Below are 21222 nucleotides of genomic sequence, written 5' to 3'. Positions count from 1 at the left end.
AGGTCTGGCCTAAAGATGGCAGTGCAAATTACTGGCGTCTATCGATGTATTCGATATGCATCCTTGGTATCGAAAGCCCACGCCAGTACGTCAATGCCCCACACAACAATCGCAAACACATGTTCAATGTTTGTGTAAATTTTGGCCAAAGCAAACACTAAATTAAGTCATTTAATTATATTCCTATTCATTTGCTCGAGCGGGTGATGAAAAGGGCTACCACAATGGATCAGTTGACATACACCACAGCCGTTAAAAAGGGTAAATAAAGCAATGAACAGTGAACAATAAAATGTTCAAGCATTTCACATTTCTTTCAGCACAACTGGTGGAGAGAAATCCACAGTCTCTTTTAGATCCCTTGCGAGTTTCTATGCATGACCAGGAGGACATCATTGCTTTGGCTCAACAAATCCAGAATGCGGACAAGCAACTCAAACACACCACTTGTCACAAACTTGGAGTAATAATGGATCAAGTAAGATTGTTTTCCAACTCAAATGAATATGAATTATATAAATTGTAATCCTAGATCAAGATGCTGCAAGCACAGGCCATGGAAATATTGAAAGAGTCCAATGTGAGCCGTGACCTGCACAATGCCGCTTGCAACTTTACCAAAAAACCTGGACAAATCTATCATCTTTATCAAAGGGCATCAGGTCAAACGTATTTCAGCATGCTCTCGCCGGAAGTAAGTCTGCCAATCCACAATGCATGTACAGCAGATTTAACCATACCAGTGATACATTTTCAGGAATGGAATCATTCGGTAGACCAGACGTACAAAGGTAGCTATAGACTCGAATTTGATTTAAGTTGGACACCGCTGGACAAGATAAAACAGCAAGACGAAAGGCTCAAATGGGCGGAGGAATGCATGGAGAAGGCATTGGACAGTGGACGCTCGGCTATGGCTATTGACTTTAATATTAACAATGAATAAAATAGTTTAATTTGAATAAATTTAAATATCGTATAAATCGATATCTACAACTATCGCATACGATTGACAACTAGCTGCATCGATAGGGGCGTAAAAGCTATCGATAGGGTTAGTACATCTCTATTTCTGTTTTGTTTTCACTGCAACAGCTGTGGTTTTTGTGAAATTTTCTATATTTATTTTCGTTTGTTTTGTTCCGTTGGACGTCGATTTCAGACACGTAATATGTCCGCTGCAAAGAACGAAATGTATTACAGCCTGCTCGAGTGGTTTAAAACCCTCAATTTGAATGCACCCCACGCAGATGCTGAATCACTGGCAGACGGTGTAGCCGTGGCCCAGGCGCTGAATCAATTCGCCCCCGAATCTTTCACAGACTCGTGGCTGGCGAAAATCAAAGCCAGTGCCGTGGGCATCAACTGGCGTTTGCGTATGAGTAATCTAAAGAAAGTCACACAATCGCTCTACGACTACTACAGCGAGGTCCTTAACTACACCCTCAGCGACTTTGTGAAGCCCGATGTGCAGCGCATTGCCGAGAAATGCGACCTGGTCGAGCTGGAGCGTTTGCTCCAGCTGGTCTTGGGCTGTGCGGTCAACTGTGCCAAAAAGCAATCGTACATAACCGAGATCATGTGCTTGGAAGAGGAGCTACAGGCGAATATCATGAGAGCACTCCAGGAGCTGAAGCCATCATCCAGCTGCTGAATGCGCAGATCCCCATCCGAGTAGACTTTCACCACTTTGCAGATTTTACCTAAAGCCTGAAAAGGGAAACAAAGAGACAATTCTTATTGGAAATCTACGGATTACGAATCTCCTGGCCTCCGCTTACATATCGCATAATATCAATCCATTCGCCATGACCTTTCTGCAGCTGTTGGACCTTGTTGGCATCGTTGATGATGGTCACCAGATCCCCCACACGAAAGGAGACAACTTTTACGAGTGCAGCGGGATGGAAGGTCCATCGATTGGGACAGTTTTCATATTGCACCCTGTCAGAAGAATAAATCATAACAAGAATCCTCTCAGAGGAACAAAGCTGTACTTCTTACCGTATATCTCCTTTATCGGTGATCCTATGGACTGTTCCCAGCTTGGCCAGATGCTCGACCATTCGCGGATTCCAACCGCCGTGGCCCTGCTGTAGTTTCATGAGGGCATCTACCTCCAGGCAAACCTTGACCCGATCGCCCACAGAGAAGCTTGGCTTCACCATCGGCGCCACCGGTTGCTGCTCCTCCGGCTGGCCCAGCACTGGCATGTGATCCTTGTAGTAGTGGCCGCCGCCAGTGGCCGATATGTACTTGAGGTCGACGTTGCCCTTGTGCCCCAGACGATAGACGTTCGTTGAGCCCGTTACCCACGAAACGTTGGCTACACTGCGACAGGATTCGTTGTCCCAGCCACGGATTTCCATAACACGACCCGTCCTGCCCTCGCCGCCGTCCTGGTCGTTCCACTCCCAGTCCGGGCCGCGCACAACCTTCGAGCCAACGAAAATTCCACGCAATTGAATGCGCTTCGACCCCTTGCGCGTTGGCACACGTACGCCCAGGGAATTGGGCGTGGTATATCTGATAAAGGGATGCTCCAGATCGTGCAGATCCTCGGCGTAGCAAAAGGCACACAGATGATAATTGGCACACTGCGCACACTTGAAGACAATGCCCGCTATGCCGGCCTTCGAGCAGCCATCGCAGACGACGTTTGAATGACGAACGCCTGCCAGGAATGCCATATTCATAATGATTTCTGATGATATCTGAGGGATGGAGGCACACTTACCAACTTGAGCGTTATCCACAATTATCAAATCGTATTGACTCTGATAGCCCACACGGTAGTTGGTGCGATGTCCCGAATCCCAGTTGACGACAACGGTGTTCTCTGGTGAATGTGAGGATCCGCAACGGCCAATTTCGCAAACGGTCCCAACGTGACCTTCTCCGTCGTCTGTTGCGCAAGCAATGAAAAGCAATGAGAGAGAGAGTGCAGGGAGAACACGATTTGTTAGAGAGTAGAGGTTTTGGTTCTGGCTTCCTCCCTCCCTTCCGGGATATAAAGAACGTTCTGTGGCGCATCCGGTGGCAAGACTTCCTCCCCTTGAGGCTTCTATGCTTCCCCTCTATAAACAACACGCTATAAATACATTTAATCATTGACTCTGGGGAGCTCCAATCCCCCGATTCGGCTATGCACTCAAAATGAAACAGCAACAGCAGCAGCAGCTGCCTCTTATAATTATATACACACACAAACAGACAGACACGCTTCTAGTCCTGTCTTGGGTCTAGAGAGGGTGACATGGCAAGCAGCAGGATTGGGGGCCGCCTCAGAAGCGGATTTGTATATGCCCCAAAAATAAAACTCTCCAAACACTCGTGTCTCTGCCTGCCTGCCTGCCACAGTGCAGCCCCTGGAGCTGTTGCACACGATCCCCCCGTCCGCTTCTATAAATAAACACTCCACAAAAATGTTGGAGACAAAATGGCACGCGCCCTTGCGCGGCTCCGATGCCGCCGTCTGACATGACAGCCGCCAGACGTTTATGCCCGCAGGCGGCACGGCAGTATTTGGCTTTTTCAGGGAAAGACGGAGCCGAAAGACACATACCATGACCTAATCTGTTTATACGGACGGTTCCGACGAATGTGCATATATTGTAAGTATTTATGGGTAGAAACTCCACAGATGTGCAGCTGCAGCTGCAAATGGGAGCCCACTATACGCTCTATAGAACTATTAGTCACGAGAATTTCTAGAGGAAGGCATATTTCTCTTGCAGTTAAAGATAGGAATTGACAATGGCAGATTAAAGTCCTACCAAAGGGACAAGAAAATTGTATGGAAGTACAATTGGAACAATCTATATAGCACTTCTTACAATGCTTTTTCTAAACCCGAAGCGACTTTCTTCGCGAAGCAGACACTTTGAGAACATTTCCAATTCTCAATCCCAAAGAAAACTTTTCGCAAGTTGTCTCTAAACGTTTTTTAACGCTTTTTTCCATATTTTCTGTGTGGTCGATCATAAAAGAGCTCCCTCAAGGACAGAGAAGTCCAGAAATATACAGAGAAAATGGAAAACCCAGGAATGAAGTAAATAAGTGGCCCTATAGCCATTCTTATATTGAGTTTCTCTTGATGATTAGATAGAATATAGGAGATTTCCTTAAGTTGTGGATCATTTTTGAACTAGTACATTTAAGTCCTGTTTATGTGATATATTTATTATTATGAATAGTAAATGGAATAGCTACAGTTATGACTACCTTGTGCCTATATACATGATTTGCATAACACTTTAAGACTCTTATTCTATAAGAAGACGTTGCAAAAGACCTGTTTCAGAGCAGTTTTATACCTTCTAATCTATAAATATTCCTCTTGTCCCAAAGTATTATTCTTTGGCCTATAATTAACACTCTATAAAAGCTCTATCCTACTTACATATTTCAGACCTCTTCAACTAATCGCCCCCGTAATTGAAGGGTATTCAAAACGAATATAGCACCACTGAAACACATTCATGTACGAGTATGTGATAATTGTTCACACAACAAAAAGTACAACAGATATGAATGGTTAAAAGCATTAATTGAATTAATAACTACGGAATAATGTAATCTTATTTCCAGCGAATGAATTTCACTGCCATATCTGTATACATATGTATATTACCGAAAATACATATATGTATATGTACATATCTATATCTACCATAGGTATATATAGAATGAAGCGAGGGAAAGCAAAAAGCAATTGGTAAGCGAAAAGAATTTCGCTGGCGCATTGAGTGTTGCTATAAATAGAGAGGCGCGTCCTCTTTTTACACACAACAACGCCCTGAGCAACGAAACGCAACGCAAGGCATCATGCCACACCGTACACCGTACCGTCCCCGTGTGCTCCCATGTACGATACACAGGGCGCCAGAGCGTCAGAGTTTTTTAGGATATACAAATTCTCCATTCCATATTTTCTCCATATTCCATATTCTTACCTTGATTCGACCATATCCAATTGGGTCCGCGAACTACACGTATGCCGGGCGGAATGGAGGCTCGCATGGCTCGTTTCCTAATTAAAATTTTATATAATTTCTTCTGGCGGGGCTGTCTGCTGCGTTTCGTTATTCGGAAATACTTCGATTCGGTTTGTGCGGCTACTGCAAGAAGGAGAATACACCCAGATATGACATTTGACATTAGATTTCGGTGGCCGAGGTGCTGGATGGGAGTTGAGAGTTCTCTTTGGATGGGGACCTGGTTAATATTTGGGTCAGATAACTGGTACAAAGTCAGCGCATGACTAAAAGGCACAACACAACCAGCACAGCACAGCAAAGCACATATTCTGTATATTCTGTATATGGAAATGTACATGGTAGTACCTGAGGAAACTGCAATGCAATGCCATCCAATCGGTTGCATATTGCAAATGGATGGGATGGACCGACTGACTGTTCAACGGATATGGAATTAGAAGGTCTCATGACCATCATTGTGTATGGAACTAACACCACATCATGGTGCGGGAGTTTTCGGACGGACGGGCATATGACGCATGGCGATAAGACATATGGAGGGGATACATTTGTACATATGTATGTATATACGAGTGTATATTTCTTGTGGTCTCTCTCTCTGAATGATAATAATAAGTGAATGGGACACTCAGCACTTTGGGATAATACAAAAAGCAAATATATAATTGACCCGCATGTTGTTTACGAACACACACACACACGCACGGACGCACACAAAAAGTATATACAGTATATATGTATATACCATGAAAAAAGATTATTATTTTGGGGGCCAATTGCTTACCGAATGCAATTTCTAGACACTGTGTCACGTATAATCACTTTTCCCCCAGCTGTTTCCGCTTAATTTAAGGCTCAAGTTTTCGTCTTGGCTCTAATGTTGCATTTTTATGCGCGCGTGCGCTTTTTTAATTGGCATTTAATGTTTCCCTAATGTTTCCTCACTTGAAACCGTTGCTACGGCCCACAGTTTAAGGCATTCTCGTTTACTGTCTCTTTCACTTGATGCTCTTTTGAGTATTAGCACACACCAGCATCGCACTAGTCCGCCGTTCACTGTAAACCAAACACTTCAATTTAGTTTATATTTCCAAAAAAATTTACAATTTTGCTAGCTACTACAACTAAAATTTGGCTTTCTTCTTCTTTTTTTAGGTCTGGCCTAAAGATGGCAGTGCAAATTACTGGCGTCTATCGATGTATTCGATATGCATCCTTGGTATCGAAAGCCCACGCCAGTACGTCAATGCCCCACACAACAATCGCAAACACATGTTCAATGTTTGTGTAAATTTTGGCCAAAGCAAACACTAAATTAAGTCATTTAATTATATTCCTATTCATTTGCTCGAGCGGGTGATGAAAAGGGCTACCACAATGGATCAGTTGACATACACCACAGCCGTTAAAAAGGGTAAATAAAGCAATGAACAGTGAACAATAAAATGTTCAAGCATTTCACATTTCTTTCAGCACAACTGGTGGAGAGAAATCCACAGTCTCTTTTAGATCCCTTGCGAGTTTCTATGCATGACCAGGAGGACATCATTGCTTTGGCTCAACAAATCCAGAATGCGGACAAGCAACTCAAACACACCACTTGTCACAAACTTGGAGTAATAATGGATCAAGTAAGATTGTTTTCCAACTCAAATGAATATGAATTATATAAATTGTAATCCTAGATCAAGATGCTGCAAGCACAGGCCATGGAAATATTGAAAGAGTCCAATGTGAGCCGTGACCTGCACAATGCCGCTTGCAACTTTACCAAAAAACCTGGACAAATCTATCATCTTTATCAAAGGGCATCAGGTCAAACGTATTTCAGCATGCTCTCGCCGGAAGTAAGTCTGCCAATCCACAATGCATGTACAGCAGATTTAACCATACCAGTGATACATTTTCAGGAATGGAATCATTCGGTAGACCAGACGTACAAAGGTAGCTATAGACTCGAATTTGATTTAAGTTGGACACCGCTGGACAAGATAAAACAGCAAGACGAAAGGCTCAAATGGGCGGAGGAATGCATGGAGAAGGCATTGGACAGTGGACGCTCGGCTATGGCTATTGACTTTAATATTAACAATGAATAAAATAGTTTAATTTGAATAAATTTAAATATCGTATAAATCGATATCTACAACTATCGCATACGATTGACAACTAGCTGCATCGATAGGGGCGTAAAAGCTATCGATAGGGTTAGTACATCTCTATTTCTGTTTTGTTTTCACTGCAACAGCTGTGGTTTTTGTGAAATTTTCTATATTTATTTTCGTTTGTTTTGTTCCGTTGGACGTCGATTTCAGACACGTAATATGTCCGCTGCAAAGAACGAAATGTATTACAGCCTGCTCGAGTGGTTTAAAACCCTCAATTTGAATGCACCCCACGCAGATGCTGAATCACTGGCAGACGGTGTAGCCGTGGCCCAGGCGCTGAATCAATTCGCCCCCGAATCTTTCACAGACTCGTGGCTGGCGAAAATCAAAGCCAGTGCCGTGGGCATCAACTGGCGTTTGCGTATGAGTAATCTAAAGAAAGTCACACAATCGCTCTACGACTACTACAGCGAGGTCCTTAACTACACCCTCAGCGACTTTGTGAAGCCCGATGTGCAGCGCATTGCCGAGAAATGCGACCTGGTCGAGCTGGAGCGTTTGCTCCAGCTGGTCTTGGGCTGTGCGGTCAACTGTGCCAAAAAGCAATCGTACATAACCGAGATCATGTGCTTGGAAGAGGAGCTACAGGCGAATATCATGAGAGCACTCCAGGAGCTGGAGTCCTCTCGAAATGCCGCGGAGGGAGGTATCGTCACGTCACTTTCGCGCAGTTCCATCAGTGGAATGCTGGATGGCAAGGTCCTGCAAGAAGAGCGCGATGCCATGGCCCAGAAATGTTTCGAAACCGAGAAGAAAATGCTGCTGCTGATCGACGAGAAGACAAACCTACAGCAGGAACTGCAGAGGGTTCAGAAGGAGTTTGCGCGTCTGGAGCACAGCTCCACAGTCATTGGCGATGATGGTGTTTCGTTGGGGCCCGTGCAAACGGGCTCTGTGCGCTACAACGAGCTGCGGCGACAGCTCGATCTGCTTAAAGAAGAGCTCTTGCAGTCGGAGGGTGCTCGCGAGGATTTAAAGCTGAAGGCCCAGCAGCAGGAGACCGACCTGTTGCACATGCAAATGCGGATAGATGAACTTTTGGTAGGGATCAGTAAATTTAAGTAAAACTTGAGTTTGGTGTAATTCTATTTTCCACAGAAAAGCACTGCTGAGGTGACAACTCTCAAGGATGAAGTAGACGTGCTGCGGGAATCGAATGACAAGCTGAAGATTTGCGAAGGACAGCTGGACACGTACAAAAAGAAGCTGGAGGACTACAATGACTTGAAAAAGCAGGTGAAAATCCTAGAGGAGCGCAGCGCGGACTATGTGCAGCAGAACGCCCAGTTCGAGGAGGATGCCAAGCGATATGCCAACACCAAGGGGCAGATAGAGCTGTTCAAGAAGGAGATCCAGGATCTGCACACAAAGCTGGACAGCGAGAGCAGCAAGAATGTGAAGTTGGAGTTTGACAACAAGAATCTGGAGGGCAAGAATCTGGCCCTGCAGCGGGCCAAAGATAGCTTGCTAAAAGAACGTGACAATCTTCGCGAGACCGTCGACGAGCTCAAGTGCGGGCATCTGTCTTCCAATTCGGGCCTCACTGGCACCACAGTTTCCCGGGAGCTGCAACCCCCAGCCACAGTGGAGAAGATGCAGCGCCTCGAGGCGGAAAACAAAGCTTTGCGCGAAGGGCAGGGCGGTCAAACGGCTTTGGCGGTGAGTTTTAGAAGATCCTGTAACGCTTTCTCTATACATTTCATTATTTTGCAATGCAGCAACTTCTGGATGATGCCAACAAACGCTGCGAGAATCTACGCGAGCAGCTAAAGACGGCCAATGAGCGCATACTCTCCCTGTCCCATGCCTCCCAGAGCGACGATCCCATACTGAAAGAGTAACTAAACATTCAATATGCCATTAAATATGTGAAACAAACATTTCTTTGGATTGCAGAAGCGAATTTGGCAAGCAAATCAAACAGCTGATGGAGCTCAATGAACAAAAGAGTGAGACTTCTAGAAGTACTTAATAAACAGGGAATCAACTTTAGTTTAAACTTTCTTGCAGCCCTTCAATTGGAGGAGTCGGTGACGCAGAGCTCCTCGCTGCAATGCAAGGTCACGCAGCTGGAAACTAATCTGACTGCTCGCGAGCAGGAAGTAATGGCGTACGATGCGAAATACCGAAAATGTTTGGAAAAGGCCAAGGAGGTTATCAAGAGCTTCGATCCGCGTATAGCCAGTGGTATTTATAGCCTCAAAAATACCTAAGAAAATGCATTAAAACATTCATTTAATTTGCAGCAATCGATGCAAGTGCCTTGGAGAAGTATTTCGATGTCGTTGAGGAGGAGCCAAAGCCAAAAATGAGCGTTATGGAAGAGCAATTGATGACCTCGGCCTTCTACCGATTGGGTGTCAATGCCCAGCGCGATGCTGTTGATTCTAAATTGGCAATATTAATGGGCTCGGGACAGACATTTCTGGCACGCCAGCGACAGTCGGCGCCGCGCAAGTCACTGAGTGCAATGAAATCGAAGTAGGGGGCTGCATGAATTCTAGCACGAGCATTCGATTCGGTTGGATTAAGTTAAGGACATATTTCATCGCCAGGGGTTTGTTTGAACATTTATATAAATAATATATATATATAACGCAAGTATTTATTCGATATCCGCATGGATCTGATCTGATCGTATAGTATTTTTGTAGGAAATACGTTAATAAAGTTACAAAGAAAGACAATTATCCAAATTAAGCAAACGACGTGTTTTGAATCAACCGCCAAAAAAGTTCTGCAAGACTTCGATCTGGCAGTGCCGTCCTTGGAACGATCAACGATCATAGTCGAAATTGAAATGAAAATAATTCAAAAAACCACCATCATTGTTTTTGTAAATATCTTAGTTTTAGTATAGAATTAAATACATTTAACGCATAGTTCAGGGCAAAAAACATACATATTCATAGGTAAATCATATGGTCGGCTCTCCATGTTCTCTCGATCCATATAAATCTATCCAAAGAATCTCTTCCTTGGGCATTGGCACACGTAAAAAATGCAATTCAGAAAAGGAGTTTCATAGACGAGCAGTTATAACAATAGGTTTCTGATCCAGCCATCCATTCTTTTTGCGTTTGGGGGGCGGTCCGCCGGTTGCCGGCGACACCATTTACCATCACCATATAAGCAACAAACTTGTGCAGTCTACATACATACTTGGTACATAAAATCTAGCTTCATCTTCCATTCACCATGGCCGCCACATGCTCTCATCCTGGCCAGGACCGGGCTGTCCGGCTGCTCCAGCTTGCGCCATATAGTGGTACTCCTCCTCCTGACGCTGCCTCAGCGCCTGGCGCGCTGCACTGCTCGTCTGCGGCCGCGGACTGGCCTCCAATGCCTCGTTCTCATTGGAGCCGATGCCACTCTCTGATCGCGGCGATGACTGCTGCGTTGCAGGCATCGACTTAAGCTCCGACACGGAGACTCCAGAGCTAACCGAAGCGGCCACTGAGGCGGGCCGTTCTGCCGCGACTGTCATGGCCGAGACGGTGGCTCCCGCGGAAGCGGCCACTGCCATGCTGTTGGCATACGCAGCCGCAGCGGCAGCAGCCACATGAGCCGCCTCCAGTCCGCCGGGAAAGTTGGGACTCAGTTTGCCCGCCAAATGCGGCTGGACACGCTGCAGCTCGATCAGGCGCTCAAAGTCCGTGCGCGTGGCAATCGGATCGACCAGGGGCTGGGCACTGAGGCCCAGAGCCGCCGCCAGTTGCACGTAGTGGGGAGGGAGGACGAGCACACCGTTGGCGCTGTCGGGCTGCTGGATCTGCTGGGCCTGCTTCAGCTGCTGCTTGTACTGCTCGAGGACATTGGCACATACTTTACTACGATCGTCTTCGTAGCTCAGCTCCGAGACGACGCTGCTGGTCGCTACTCCAGGGTCCACCTGCGATTGGATCTGTGGGGGAATCTGTGGAATCTGCTGGCCACGATTGTTGTTCTCGTCCTGTGGCGCTGGCGTCGTGGCCTGCATGAGTCGCTGATCGGCCCCCAGCTTTAGGCCCTTGCTGTAGTCGAGGGGATTCGAGTCCTGGCTGCTGTAGTCCAGCGAATGCTCGTCCGGCTGCGATTTCTTCGAGTTGTTCAGATCGAAGCAGCTGCTGCTGCTCGGACTCTCCACAAAATTGGCCGTCGAATGGGGACAAATTTCCACATCGATCTCCGCTATGCACTGATCCAGGTGCCGCAGCAAGCGCGCCTTGGAACCTGGCTCCCCCAACGTTGGCATGCTGCCCATTGGCGGGGGCTCTGGCGTGGCCAAATAACGAGCCACCTCTCGAGCACAGTCCGTATATCCCGCTCGATACTTGTTGACAGCTGCAGGGATAGAAAATTCATTCAATAAGCTACGTGTTACATGAGTGAATGGCATCATGCCGAAACACTCACAAGGATCATCGAGGTTGCGATGCCTCTGGAAGTGTCGCACTGTCAGCTCTAGGATGTCCGCCTTCTCCAGCTTCGTGTGCTTGGCCTGGCCCTCGCCGTTCTTCGCACTCTGACTCTTTGTGGACTCGAGAATGAGGGCCTTCAGGATGGCCAGGCTCTGGTTGATTCGCGCCCTTCGTCGCTTCTCCATGAGTGGTTTATTTGTACGCTTGCTGATGTCCTGCGAGGAGGTTACATTCTGCGTGGAGCTCACCAGCCCAATGGACTTTATGCCGCTGCCATTGGCGGTCGAGCCGGCGGCGGTGAATCCGATGCCTAGAAAACAAAAAGAAAACGAAAGCCAATGATTAGGTGGGGAGCTCTAGCCATGACATAGACCAGGACAAACATACTTTGAACATATCGGAAATTAAATTTGTATTAATCCTTTTTCTTGGTGAAGGCCGTTTAATCTGGAGAACGACCCCCGAAACGGAGTGCATAATAGTGCTAATACGGCTCTACCATTTCTCATTTCTTTAAGGATCGTTCTCTAAAGAATTTTTAATGGAATAGATCCACTTTAAAATAGGGAAGTATAAACTTTGTAAACTTCAATTGGACGAGACTATCAGACCTTTGGGGATATTAAGAGTCTGTTCCCTGTTCAATGGTCATTGAAAAGAGATTGAAAATAGTTTTGAAATTTGAATTTTCATTAAATCTCTTTCTTCTTTCTAGGGGTATAAGTCCAGGACTTCATTTTCTTTTTAGTTTAGCCGAGAACTACGAAGATACCCATTGAAAATCTTGATAAATAGTTAACGTATACCTAATATAATCCAATCACATTTTGCAAACCAAAATATATGCAAAACTTCAGATTATCCCAATATTCTGCAGCTATTTTTTGGCATCAAAACGGAAAATCGAAAAACAGAATCAGCTCTTCAAACATAAGCCAGGAAGCTCCAGGTGTTAAGGCGTCTACAGGTGTTTATTTCTGTGAAACGCACTGTATTTTCCCTTGGATGAATTATTTGGCAAATGGATTGCATATCTTTGGAACAACTAAATGTGAATTTATTGTAGAATAAAGCTGAATATTGGCTATATTTTCCGATGTTTTTAAAATAATGATAAGCTGATTGAATATTCTTAGATAAGAGGCCTTGAACTAAAACGTTTATCCGTGATTAAAGGATAATCGTTTACTTTAAATAAAATATCCATAAAATAAGTTATTGAAGAGAGGGATCTTGAAGCGTTTAAACTTTTTTATAAGGGTTTCTTTTCTATTTTTTTAAGTATTATTATTTTAAAATCCGCTTTCAAAGTCTTCCTTTGCTCTAAAGATCCTTTAAAAGTGTGTGTTTACCAGTTGCCGATTTATTTTTCGAATAATCCTTATCACGTTTTGCTGTCATTTTCTCATTTTTACGGAATTCACATGAATTCTTCTTTGCGCCAGAGATTAGTTTTCAGAGAGGTTTTCACTATAAATTTTCCTTTCAGTAAAATCCGTTTTTCCTTGGAAATTTTCAAGATTATTTCTCGTCGGATTGCACGCCACAGACAGAAATGTTACGTCTTTTGGGGTTCCGTTCCGCTTGTGATTTCTTCAGAGGAATTTCCGTATGCCAAAGGAAGCAGACGACGTCCGTATGGGTCGACGGTTCACGGCTAACTGACGGTAAAAGCAAAGCCAAAGCGTAGCTGCGAATTTTTCAACGTTTTTCAACTGTTTGCCGCCGGTTGGCTCTTTCCGCTGTCGCGTGCGCTCCGTTTGTGCAAAATTTCCCGACTGAATGGTGCTGCTGCTGGTTCTGCTGCTTGCTACTCGGTGTGGTAGCAGTGGCAGTGGCAGTGGCACGAGCCGTCGGCCACGAGGCACAAAGTTTGCCAGCCGTCATCGTGTGGCGCAGCAACCAAAGCAGAATGGAGTCAACCGACAATAAAAGCAATAGCAACAGCAACGACTGGCTGCCTGCCCGCCCGCCTGCCTGCCTGCCTGCCTGCTGCCTGCCACGTTAATGGTGGTTGTGGTAATGGTTGCCACACAACACACAGACACACACACGGGGACACACAGACAGGGGGACACAGAGCTTAACGACGCAGCAGCAGCAGTGGCAGCAGCAGAGGCATGTTGCCAGTGGGCGGGCGTTGGCTGCGGCAAATGTCAGGCAGCGCAAGCGACAGGCCGACGTGCCGCCACGCCGGACAGACGGACGGCGTGACCATGTCTGGCTTTAGCGCGCACACAAAAGTTCACACAGACACACACAGATGCAGATACAGACACTCTCACACAGATACCCAGCCCACACACAGATACCCCCCACACACAGGCATACAAATCAATTCGTTTAGGCGCAAATAGGAAGCATCCAAGCAGACATTTTGAAGGGGGAGTCGCAGAATCTAGGAGTGGAATGTAATGGATCTCTGGTGGGATAAACATATGTAGGTGGATCTTTAGATCTAGCTCTAGGGTGGGCCGATTCTTGGGTCTTAACGTGTGAGCTCAGGCCACAACTGGTGGGTATTTTGTTATTGGTTTCTCGGTCCCAAAAGCGATCACCAGCTGCGGGTTGAATTTTGCCTTTGGATTCTTTCGCTTATGCCTCTGGCAGGCGTCGGTTGTCGGAGGAAATACGATCAGTTGGGAGCAAGGAGTGGCAAGTGTGATAGATTATTGAGGCTTTGCCGAGAGGAATATTCCTAGAAACTTGCACTTTCTTAATGTGGAGGATCGCACTAAGAATGGATTTACGAAGAAAAGGTTGCGGGGACTTCAAGTTCGGATCAGGAAACGATCGAACTTTTGGGCACAATCGATCTAGGACCTCTAAAATCAGAGTTTTATTCACACCTTCTACCCATTATATTTACACCAGAATTCAACTTTCCCCTCGAGAATTTTGTTCATTGGGTGGACACTGCGTCACAGCGCTCTGTCAGCAGTCGGGTTAGTCTTAGTTGTGGCCTGCGGGTGGCGACGCAGCAGAACCTCTGAATGTTGCGGGGTCGCCAGGGTCAGTGGGGGGTAGCAGGGGGTGGCTGATGGGCTGCTATGGGTGGCGGGGAGTCGCTGACTTTGCCATTCGGCTGCCCGCATCGAAATCATAACACCAACGAGGCGAAACTTCTGCGCCGCAGCCAGCAGCAGCAGTCGTGGCAAATAATAAGCCAGGCAGCAGGCGACAGAACTGGCTGTGGGGCAGGAGCTGGAGCTGGAGCAGGAGACGCGTGCAGGACCGGATGGAGGTGCCATGGCCATAGGAGAACCGGATGGGATGTGGGGGCAGCAGCCAGACGAAGACAACTGTGACACAGCGGGTAGGGCAGGGCAGTGGCAGTGGCAGGGACTATTAGATAAATACGTTGGCAGGAAAGCACCGATGGCAGGAGGGGTGCGGTGGGGTAACAAGGTTGATGGCAACAAATTGCAGTGGATGGTGCCGTGCCGCACACATCAGACGAAGCTTAACAAGGTGCGCAACGCGTTCCGACAACAAGTGCCCCCAAAACTGTATGCTATGCAAACTTTCCATTTGCTATTCCCGCTGCTGGTGCTGGTGCTGGTGGTGCTGCTACTGCTGCAGTGGCTCTGCCGTTTGCGGGGGAATTATTCAAATCCCAAGCAAATCTCAGTCCAAAGCCAATCGAATTTGTATAAAGCATAATGCATCAGACGGTGGCAAGGATAAGCCAAAAGACTAAGCCGTAACATCTATCACTTGGGCAGAGGTGACAGCCCGCATATGCCCATACGAGAATGTTCATGGGGTAACATATTGTACCCACAGGGGGGTCCTTCAAATGGTGTCTGCAGATAACCAAACCAAAGGAAGAGCTGCTGAATTCCTTCATTTTCTTATCCAGATAAACCACACGAAAGTAGCATTGAGTTTATGGCTTCTATGGGTCCCATTGCCCAGAGATTTATTCCTTGATAACGGACGACAGGCAGACGCACAGGCGAAAACTGCTACGCCGAGATTCGAAACCGGAAGTAGGCCCTCGAGAAAGTAGAAACAACATACATGTCGTGTGCTTGAGGAGATACATTGATGCTCGACTCGAGTCTCGCCGATAAGCATTGTTTTTGTGATATGCGGGAGATTACCTGGGACTTTCAGACACTTATTCCCACTGAACAAGGGGACATATCGACAGAAAGAACCAAAGAGATCTACTAATCATGTCTTCTCGATAGAGAATGCAAATCATATATTCATTTTATGGGCTCCCAGAGATGTCTCGTTAAAGCATCTATTAGAGACTTTACCCACTCTATTTTTGGCCACAGGCATATTTAAATAAATAGCAAACCCCTCATGGAACAGCCACCTCCTCTACCAACGGTGCGAGAACCTCGTCTGCGAATTCTTCGAGGCGTAATGAGCAATTAGCATCCACACACCATGTGTCCGAGTGCACAGCCTTTCGTTAGGGACCGGGCATTGGGCATTGGGGATTGGGGACTGGGGAATCGGAGCCTCCTCCTCCGCCTCCAATGATGGTCACACGGATCCGCGTAAGTGCGAGCCGCTTGGGTCGTTGGCTCTTTTTTTATGCGGCTTAGCCAGGTGTAATCATAGTCGAGCGCACACACAGACAGAAACACAGAGAGCTACGCATTCACCCACAGTTGCACGTGGCATGTGGCATGTGGCAGGAGGTAGGAGGCAGGAGGCAGGAAGAGAGTAGGAGTCGGAGCACCCCCAATCCACTTGGCGCATGTTGCCAGCCAGCCAGCGCGTTTGCCAGCTGCCGTCGCCGTCAGCCAAATTACTGAACTGAACGATGACTTGAATGCGGACGGGGGTCACAGGGGGGTGGCCTGTAGCCTGTGTGGCATGCGGCATGGGTTGGGGGCAGTCATGTGGTGCTGGCACACACATAAATCGTTTATAGCCACACCGAGACCCGAGATCGAGGCCGGGGCAGAAGGCAGGCCAGGCAGGCCAGGCCGCCAGCGCCATCATCGTCATGACCGTCATCGTCGCCGTCCTCGTTGTTGTCGGCGCTAAAAGCTCTGCCACGTCCATGACTCTGACTGGGTCTGCAGTCTCCTGCCACACCGCCTGCGACTGCTACTGCTACTGCTTCTGCCACACATCTCTGGCCTGGGCTATGGCTATGGCTATGGCTACGGTTCTGCTAAGCCCCCGAACCCGAACCCAAACACCAACACCAACAATGCTGCCAATGTTTCTGGTCGACTTGACAGGCCCCACTGGCTGCCACTCCAGAGCAGTCCACACTGTATGCCATGCCACCCCCCACCCCCCAGGCCAGAGAAGAGGAGGCAGTAGCACTGGCAGTGGCAGTGGCAGTAGCCCTGTAACAGCCGGCAACATGCAACCTTTTGGCCAGAGCTCAGGAAAGTGTGGACTGTGGTAAATACCCTGCAATCCTCGCAATCGATGGCGAGCCCACCTGATGGCCAGGCACACACACAATAGCCAAAGGATGAAGGACCAGTCAGAGTCCGGAATGCAGAGTCAAAGGTATGGAAAAAGCCCGGAGATCCTGGAGAGACTGGCAAAAAGGTATTGGTGGCAAAACAGAAATGAAAATCAAACTGAGGGAAAAACCCCACACACACGGAACAAAAAGGGGAGGAAAAACACCCACAGGAAAAGCTTCGGAAGTGCGCTCACTGCCGCAATGGCAACGGAAGCAGGACGGTCGGACAGGACAGGCAGGACAGGACCAGAGGCAAAGGCAAAGGCAGAGGCAGAGGCAGAGCGAGGACGAGGCATGGCACGGCACGGCACGGACAGGACAGGACGGGAACAAAGGGGCGAGTGCGGCACGAGAAAGGCAGTTTGTCAAGTGGCGGCAGAGAGGGGAGAAGAAGTGCTGTGTGCGGTGCGGTGCGGTGCGTTGCGGTGTAGAGGGTGCCACGGGTGCCACACGGGTGGGGCCATGACACGACCTGCTGCTCCTGCTCCTTCTGCTCCCCTTGCTCCTCTTGCTCCTTGCGTTCTTTCTGCTTATGCTGCTGCTGGTTCTGTCGGCTAAAGAGAGAAAAATGACTAAATCAAAAGGAAGTGCGCCACACTGTGCGGTGTAAGAGCACGTACAATACGCCAGAGCAGAGCTCCATGGAGCTCCAGTGCCTGTGTCGGTGTATTTGTGTGTTCTGGTGTATCGGTGTGTGCTCGAGTGTGCATGACTGTTGGTGTGTGTATGAGTGCGGGTGTGTCTGTGTGTGCTGGCGCGTGCTTCGAAGACCGACAGCATGACGGCTTGGCGCACCTCACAAAAGGAAAGAAAGCGGAAAGATAGATAATACTGATACTTAGAGAAATTAAGCTATGGAAGAGCTATCGGAAGAGTGAACTACCAGGAGATTGAAGACCATTAGAAGGATGAACTATCAGCAGAAAAAGGCAGTGGAGAGCAAAGCAAGGGATGACTATGATGGACTATGATCAGAAAGAATGAGTGGATCACAGGCTGAAGCAAAGAATAAACCACTAAGAAGATTTACAATAAATGATTGAATCTACAGAAGGATGAATCAGTAGAAGAATGAGGGTGAATGCTATAGAAGCGTGAATCAAGAGGTGAGAATATCGATGAATAAATTTGTGAAAGAAGATATAGGTAAATCTTTGGAATGCCCTTACTAGTCAGTTCTTTCTTTCAGTTTCAAATTTTAACCCTTCTTCGAGCCCTTTTGTCGGGTGTGCACTGGCATGGCCGCAATATGGCAGAGGCAGACGGCAAACGCAAACAGAAGCGGAGCAGTGGTGTGAAAAAAATTGAAATTTGCGTGAGTGCTCCAACTGCGGCATGGCGTGGCAGCTGTCCCCCCTGCCCGTCATTCCCCCCGGCAGCCTCGAGCAGCGCTTTGGCTGCCTTCCAATCCTCTAGTCTCCAGTGTGTGCGGGGTGGCGGCGGGGTGCGGGCAAATGTCTGTGTGTGTGTGGGCGTCGTTTGCACTTCAATGCTAATGTTGGCTTGGCAGCGACGTCTGTCGTCGACATTTTCTCCGTGTGGATGGGGGAAAGGCCGGGTTGCAGCAAGGGTAAGGGCGTGGGACTGCGGACTACGGAATACGGACTACGGACCAGGGGACTGCGGACTGGCACAGGGACAGGCCATGGCCAGGACGACGCGTGTCGCTTGTTCGTTTTGGGCATTTTTTGGGATTGGCAGTGGGCGGGCGACAGCGCCAGGAGTGAGCCATGTGTGTGCGTGGGAGGAGGTGTGTGCCTTGTCAACGAAACAACAATGGAACTCAGCACAGCGGCGCGCAAATGTAGGCAACGTTTTTTTTCCAATCAAATTTCTGCATGGAAAGTGTCATGCACCAAAAAAAAAAACAAAAAAAGGAATAGAGTGACCAAACATTCGACCCGAGCCTAATCCCTAATGACGTTAACCAACACCCACGTCCCACACACGTCCATTCTGCTACCCGAAAATACAACAATGCTGCCCCATCCTGCAGCAGAAAATTCTGTTATAAAACTTGAAGGCAACAAAATTAAACTTAAAAAAAAAGGTTCCACAGAGGTTATTTCTACTTTTTATTTTTATTTTTTGCACTGCCGACAAGTGGCAAAAGTTTGCCTCCTATGTGTGAGGGTCGTCAGTGTATGTGGGTGTGTGTGTGTTTTAAATGCTGCGCCTGATCCGAGGCCCTGCCTGGGTCGTTGTCGGATCCGAGCCGTGTTTTGCCATGGCGCCCTTTTGCGCGTCAATGACTTGCCTTTGCCTTTGCCGCTGCTGCTGCTGCCGCCGCCGGCTGCCACATGTCAAACCCACCTACAGATGACCCCTCTAGCCTCCACTCCCCCCGCCCCCGTCATTCTGCCATTCAGCCACATTTTGCACACAACTTTTGCCGCATTAAATTTGACGCAAAAAGCACGCGTGCTGGCGGCCAAAAAAATGATGAAACGAGCAGCAGGATCACACTGAAAGAAAAAGGTTCAAAGTTCAGAAGTATTTTGAGGAAAATGTTAGGAGGAAAGAAATTATAATCAGGTTTTGAATAGCGAAAAGATGGATTTTCGGTTGTTTGTCAAGAGATGAAAAATCGGAATTTATTATTTAAAGGCACCCTTTTCCTCAGTGCATTTTCCCTCGCAGAAGCTTTGGACCCACAGTCGACTAAAGTCGTTGTCTGCCACCTACCCCTGCCCGCCCGTCACACGTGCCACATCATCACCCATCACCGCTTTGAGGCCTGCTGCCTGCCGTCTGCTGCCAAACAAGCGTGACCTGCCACGCAACAGACCGACCGACCGACCGACTTTGACGCTCAAAATGCTGCTGCCGTTGCCTACGCACCGGGGCAAAGCGAGACCCGTTTGCCGTTTGGGGACCTCTACTCATGGGGAAGGTGGGGGTGGGTCCACGGTGGTGTTCGATTCAGGTTCGGGCCCCAGGGCGTCGGTTCGTCAGTCATCAAGGCTGTTTGCGGTCTGCTTTTGGGGGCGCTGTCTGCTGTATGTGTCTGGGATTATATACAGTGAAAGTTGCCCTGGGGCGGACAGCCCTGATACGGGAGAAGTCTCCATCCAAAGAGTGAACTAATGAGTAGCGTATATGCTAATCAAATGTGGCACAGATAAAGGATTGGCTGGAGGACAATGTGGCTGATAAAGCCACATATATTTAAAGTTGGGAAAACTCTCAAGTTTGAGGTCCTTAAGAATCTTCCCTTGGAAGAGAACAAGGAATCGATTGATCTGCTCAAGGAAACGGTCCACAAAAAGAGTACTTCATCCATATACTTCATGGCTATTTAATCGTGCAAGCGATTGCTCTTCTTCAGCAACCTGTCCCTCAGGGCATCATCTACTGTACATCTGTCTTTGAATGTCTCTACCTATCCATCTAGATATCTGTATATGTATATATTTCAGATTCAGGCTTTGTATATTTGTAGATTTGTATAGCTTTGGTAGACGTTGGAAACCAGCAAAAAAAAAAAAAAGCTACGATTGACGAGCGTCAGAAATATTTTATGGTTTCGCTCTGGCACCTCGCTCTGCCACCTAGGTCCCTCGATTCCACCGCCCTCTCTGCCACTCTATCCCACTCCACCGCCCCTCTCTGCCACGCGTTCCCCCGATTGTTCTGCCACTCAGTGGCCCCTCTCTTGATTCTACCGCCCGCTTATCCATATTGATTTGCCACATTTACAATTTCCAGCAAAATAGCTACCGAAAAAACCTTCCACGATGGCGTTGGCGAGGCGATGGAGGCAAGGCGAGCGACAGGCAGGCAGACGACGCCTTCTACGCTAATTGCTAGATAATCGCCGAGAGTTGAGAAAGTTGTCTCCTCTCTCTTTTGACGATGTGGCGGGGGCACGGGGACACGGGGGAACAGGGCGTGGCATCTTCTTTAAGTTGTTGACTTCAAGTTCAAACACAAATCCGCAAACATTCGAAGGCGCCCTGCCCTGGATGCCCTGCCCCTCGGCTGCTGGTCCCCCTTCTTGTGCCCATTAATTGGTGGCGTGTTAGAAAGTTAAGCTCCTGCTGGTGCTGCTGCCTTGTGCTCCTGCCCCAAGTACTGTCATTACCCCTGGAGCTACTCCTCGATGTGGGAGCGTGGCAAGTAATACGTTAGCAAACACATCCACACCCCATCCTCCGATGGCCGAGGACAAGAGGGGGGAGGGGGGCAATCCAAGTGTACGT

The 21222-nt window shown here is 47.8% G+C and overlaps 5 protein-coding genes across 5 annotated transcripts; 3 read left to right on the top strand and 2 right to left on the bottom strand.

The window, feature by feature from the left end:
- The first annotated feature begins 63 nt into the window (after positions 1-63).
- On the top strand, positions 64-987 carry LOC113565702 (uncharacterized protein C1orf50 homolog). Its single transcript, XM_026988566.1, has 4 exons — positions 64-261; positions 321-478; positions 533-694; positions 758-987. The coding sequence occupies exons 1-4, from the start codon at positions 207-209 to the stop codon at positions 944-946; spliced, it is 564 nt and encodes a 187-aa protein (XP_026844367.1). The 5' UTR covers positions 64-206; the 3' UTR covers positions 947-987.
- Positions 988-1098: 111 nt separating this feature from the next.
- LOC113565701 (E3 ubiquitin-protein ligase MIB2-like) lies at positions 1099-6098 on the bottom strand. The gene is made up of 6 exons (XM_026988565.1): positions 5785-6098; positions 4956-5120; positions 2738-2905; positions 2005-2674; positions 1782-1944; positions 1099-1710 (listed from the first exon to the last, which is right to left on the bottom strand). The coding sequence occupies exons 2-6, from the start codon at positions 5020-5022 to the stop codon at positions 1438-1440; spliced, it is 1341 nt and encodes a 446-aa protein (XP_026844366.1). The 5' UTR covers positions 5023-5120; positions 5785-6098; the 3' UTR covers positions 1099-1437.
- A 119-nt stretch (positions 6099-6217) lies between these two features.
- Positions 6218-7140, top strand: LOC6589653 (uncharacterized protein C1orf50 homolog). The gene is made up of 4 exons (XM_002014478.2): positions 6218-6414; positions 6474-6631; positions 6686-6847; positions 6911-7140. The coding sequence occupies exons 1-4, from the start codon at positions 6360-6362 to the stop codon at positions 7097-7099; spliced, it is 564 nt and encodes a 187-aa protein (XP_002014514.2). The 5' UTR covers positions 6218-6359; the 3' UTR covers positions 7100-7140.
- A 42-nt stretch (positions 7141-7182) lies between these two features.
- LOC6589654 (protein hook) lies at positions 7183-9868 on the top strand. Its single transcript, XM_026988564.1, has 6 exons — positions 7183-8209; positions 8267-8827; positions 8887-9005; positions 9065-9117; positions 9179-9355; positions 9415-9868. Exons 1-6 carry the CDS (start codon positions 7325-7327, stop codon positions 9651-9653), a joined length of 2034 nt encoding a protein of 677 aa, XP_026844365.1. The 5' UTR covers positions 7183-7324; the 3' UTR covers positions 9654-9868.
- Positions 9869-10003: 135 nt separating this feature from the next.
- LOC6589655 lies at positions 10004-13324 on the bottom strand. Its single transcript, XM_002014480.2, has 3 exons — positions 12921-13324; positions 11564-11878; positions 10004-11491 (listed from the first exon to the last, which is right to left on the bottom strand). The coding sequence occupies exons 1-3, from the start codon at positions 12967-12969 to the stop codon at positions 10362-10364; spliced, it is 1494 nt and encodes a 497-aa protein (XP_002014516.1). The 5' UTR covers positions 12970-13324; the 3' UTR covers positions 10004-10361.
- Between the last annotated feature and the right edge of the window lie 7898 nt (positions 13325-21222).

This window comes from Drosophila persimilis, unplaced genomic scaffold (assembly GCF_003286085.1).
Source record: "Drosophila persimilis strain 14011-0111.01,24,50 unplaced genomic scaffold, DperRS2 tig00000191-arrow-pilon, whole genome shotgun sequence".
Taxonomy (NCBI): Eukaryota; Metazoa; Arthropoda; class Insecta; order Diptera; family Drosophilidae; genus Drosophila; species Drosophila persimilis.
The sequence above is the reverse complement of the archived record's forward strand: the minus strand, read 5'-3'. Positions and strand labels throughout refer to the sequence as shown.

What these genes read in the sequence shown, in the direction of transcription:
- LOC113565702 (XM_026988566.1), top strand. Translation starts at nt 207, where the DNA reads ATGAAAAGGGCTACCACAATGGATCAGTTGACATACACCACAGCCGTT. An exon ending in CACCACAGCCGTTAAAAAGG is followed by an intron (nt 262 to 320) that starts GTAAATAAAGCA and finishes CATTTCTTTCAG; the next exon opens with CACAACTGGTGGAGAGAAAT. An exon ending in TCAGCATGCTCTCGCCGGAA is followed by an intron (nt 695 to 757) that starts GTAAGTCTGCCA and finishes ATACATTTTCAG; the next exon opens with GAATGGAATCATTCGGTAGA.
- LOC113565701 (XM_026988565.1), bottom strand. Translation starts at nt 5,022, where the DNA reads ATGCGAGCCTCCATTCCGCCCGGCATACGTGTAGTTCGCGGACCCAAT. An exon ending in TTGGATATGGTCGAATCAAG is followed by an intron (nt 2,906 to 4,955) that starts GTAAGAATATGG and finishes CTTGCGCAACAG; the next exon opens with ACGACGGAGAAGGTCACGTT. An exon ending in TGTGGATAACGCTCAAGTTG is followed by an intron (nt 2,675 to 2,737) that starts GTAAGTGTGCCT and finishes CATTCCTGGCAG; the next exon opens with GCGTTCGTCATTCAAACGTC.
- LOC6589653 (XM_002014478.2), top strand. Translation starts at nt 6,360, where the DNA reads ATGAAAAGGGCTACCACAATGGATCAGTTGACATACACCACAGCCGTT. An exon ending in CACCACAGCCGTTAAAAAGG is followed by an intron (nt 6,415 to 6,473) that starts GTAAATAAAGCA and finishes CATTTCTTTCAG; the next exon opens with CACAACTGGTGGAGAGAAAT. An exon ending in TCAGCATGCTCTCGCCGGAA is followed by an intron (nt 6,848 to 6,910) that starts GTAAGTCTGCCA and finishes ATACATTTTCAG; the next exon opens with GAATGGAATCATTCGGTAGA.
- LOC6589654 (XM_026988564.1), top strand. Translation starts at nt 7,325, where the DNA reads ATGTCCGCTGCAAAGAACGAAATGTATTACAGCCTGCTCGAGTGGTTT. An exon ending in GCGGTCAAACGGCTTTGGCG is followed by an intron (nt 8,828 to 8,886) that starts GTGAGTTTTAGA and finishes TTTGCAATGCAG; the next exon opens with CAACTTCTGGATGATGCCAA. An exon ending in CGATCCGCGTATAGCCAGTG is followed by an intron (nt 9,356 to 9,414) that starts GTATTTATAGCC and finishes TTTAATTTGCAG; the next exon opens with CAATCGATGCAAGTGCCTTG.
- LOC6589655 (XM_002014480.2), bottom strand. Translation starts at nt 12,969, where the DNA reads ATGACAGCAAAACGTGATAAGGATTATTCGAAAAATAAATCGGCAACT. An exon ending in GAAAAATAAATCGGCAACTG is followed by an intron (nt 11,879 to 12,920) that starts GTAAACACACAC and finishes TTTGTTTTCTAG; the next exon opens with GCATCGGATTCACCGCCGCC. An exon ending in TCGCAACCTCGATGATCCTT is followed by an intron (nt 11,492 to 11,563) that starts GTGAGTGTTTCG and finishes CTATCCCTGCAG; the next exon opens with CTGTCAACAAGTATCGAGCG.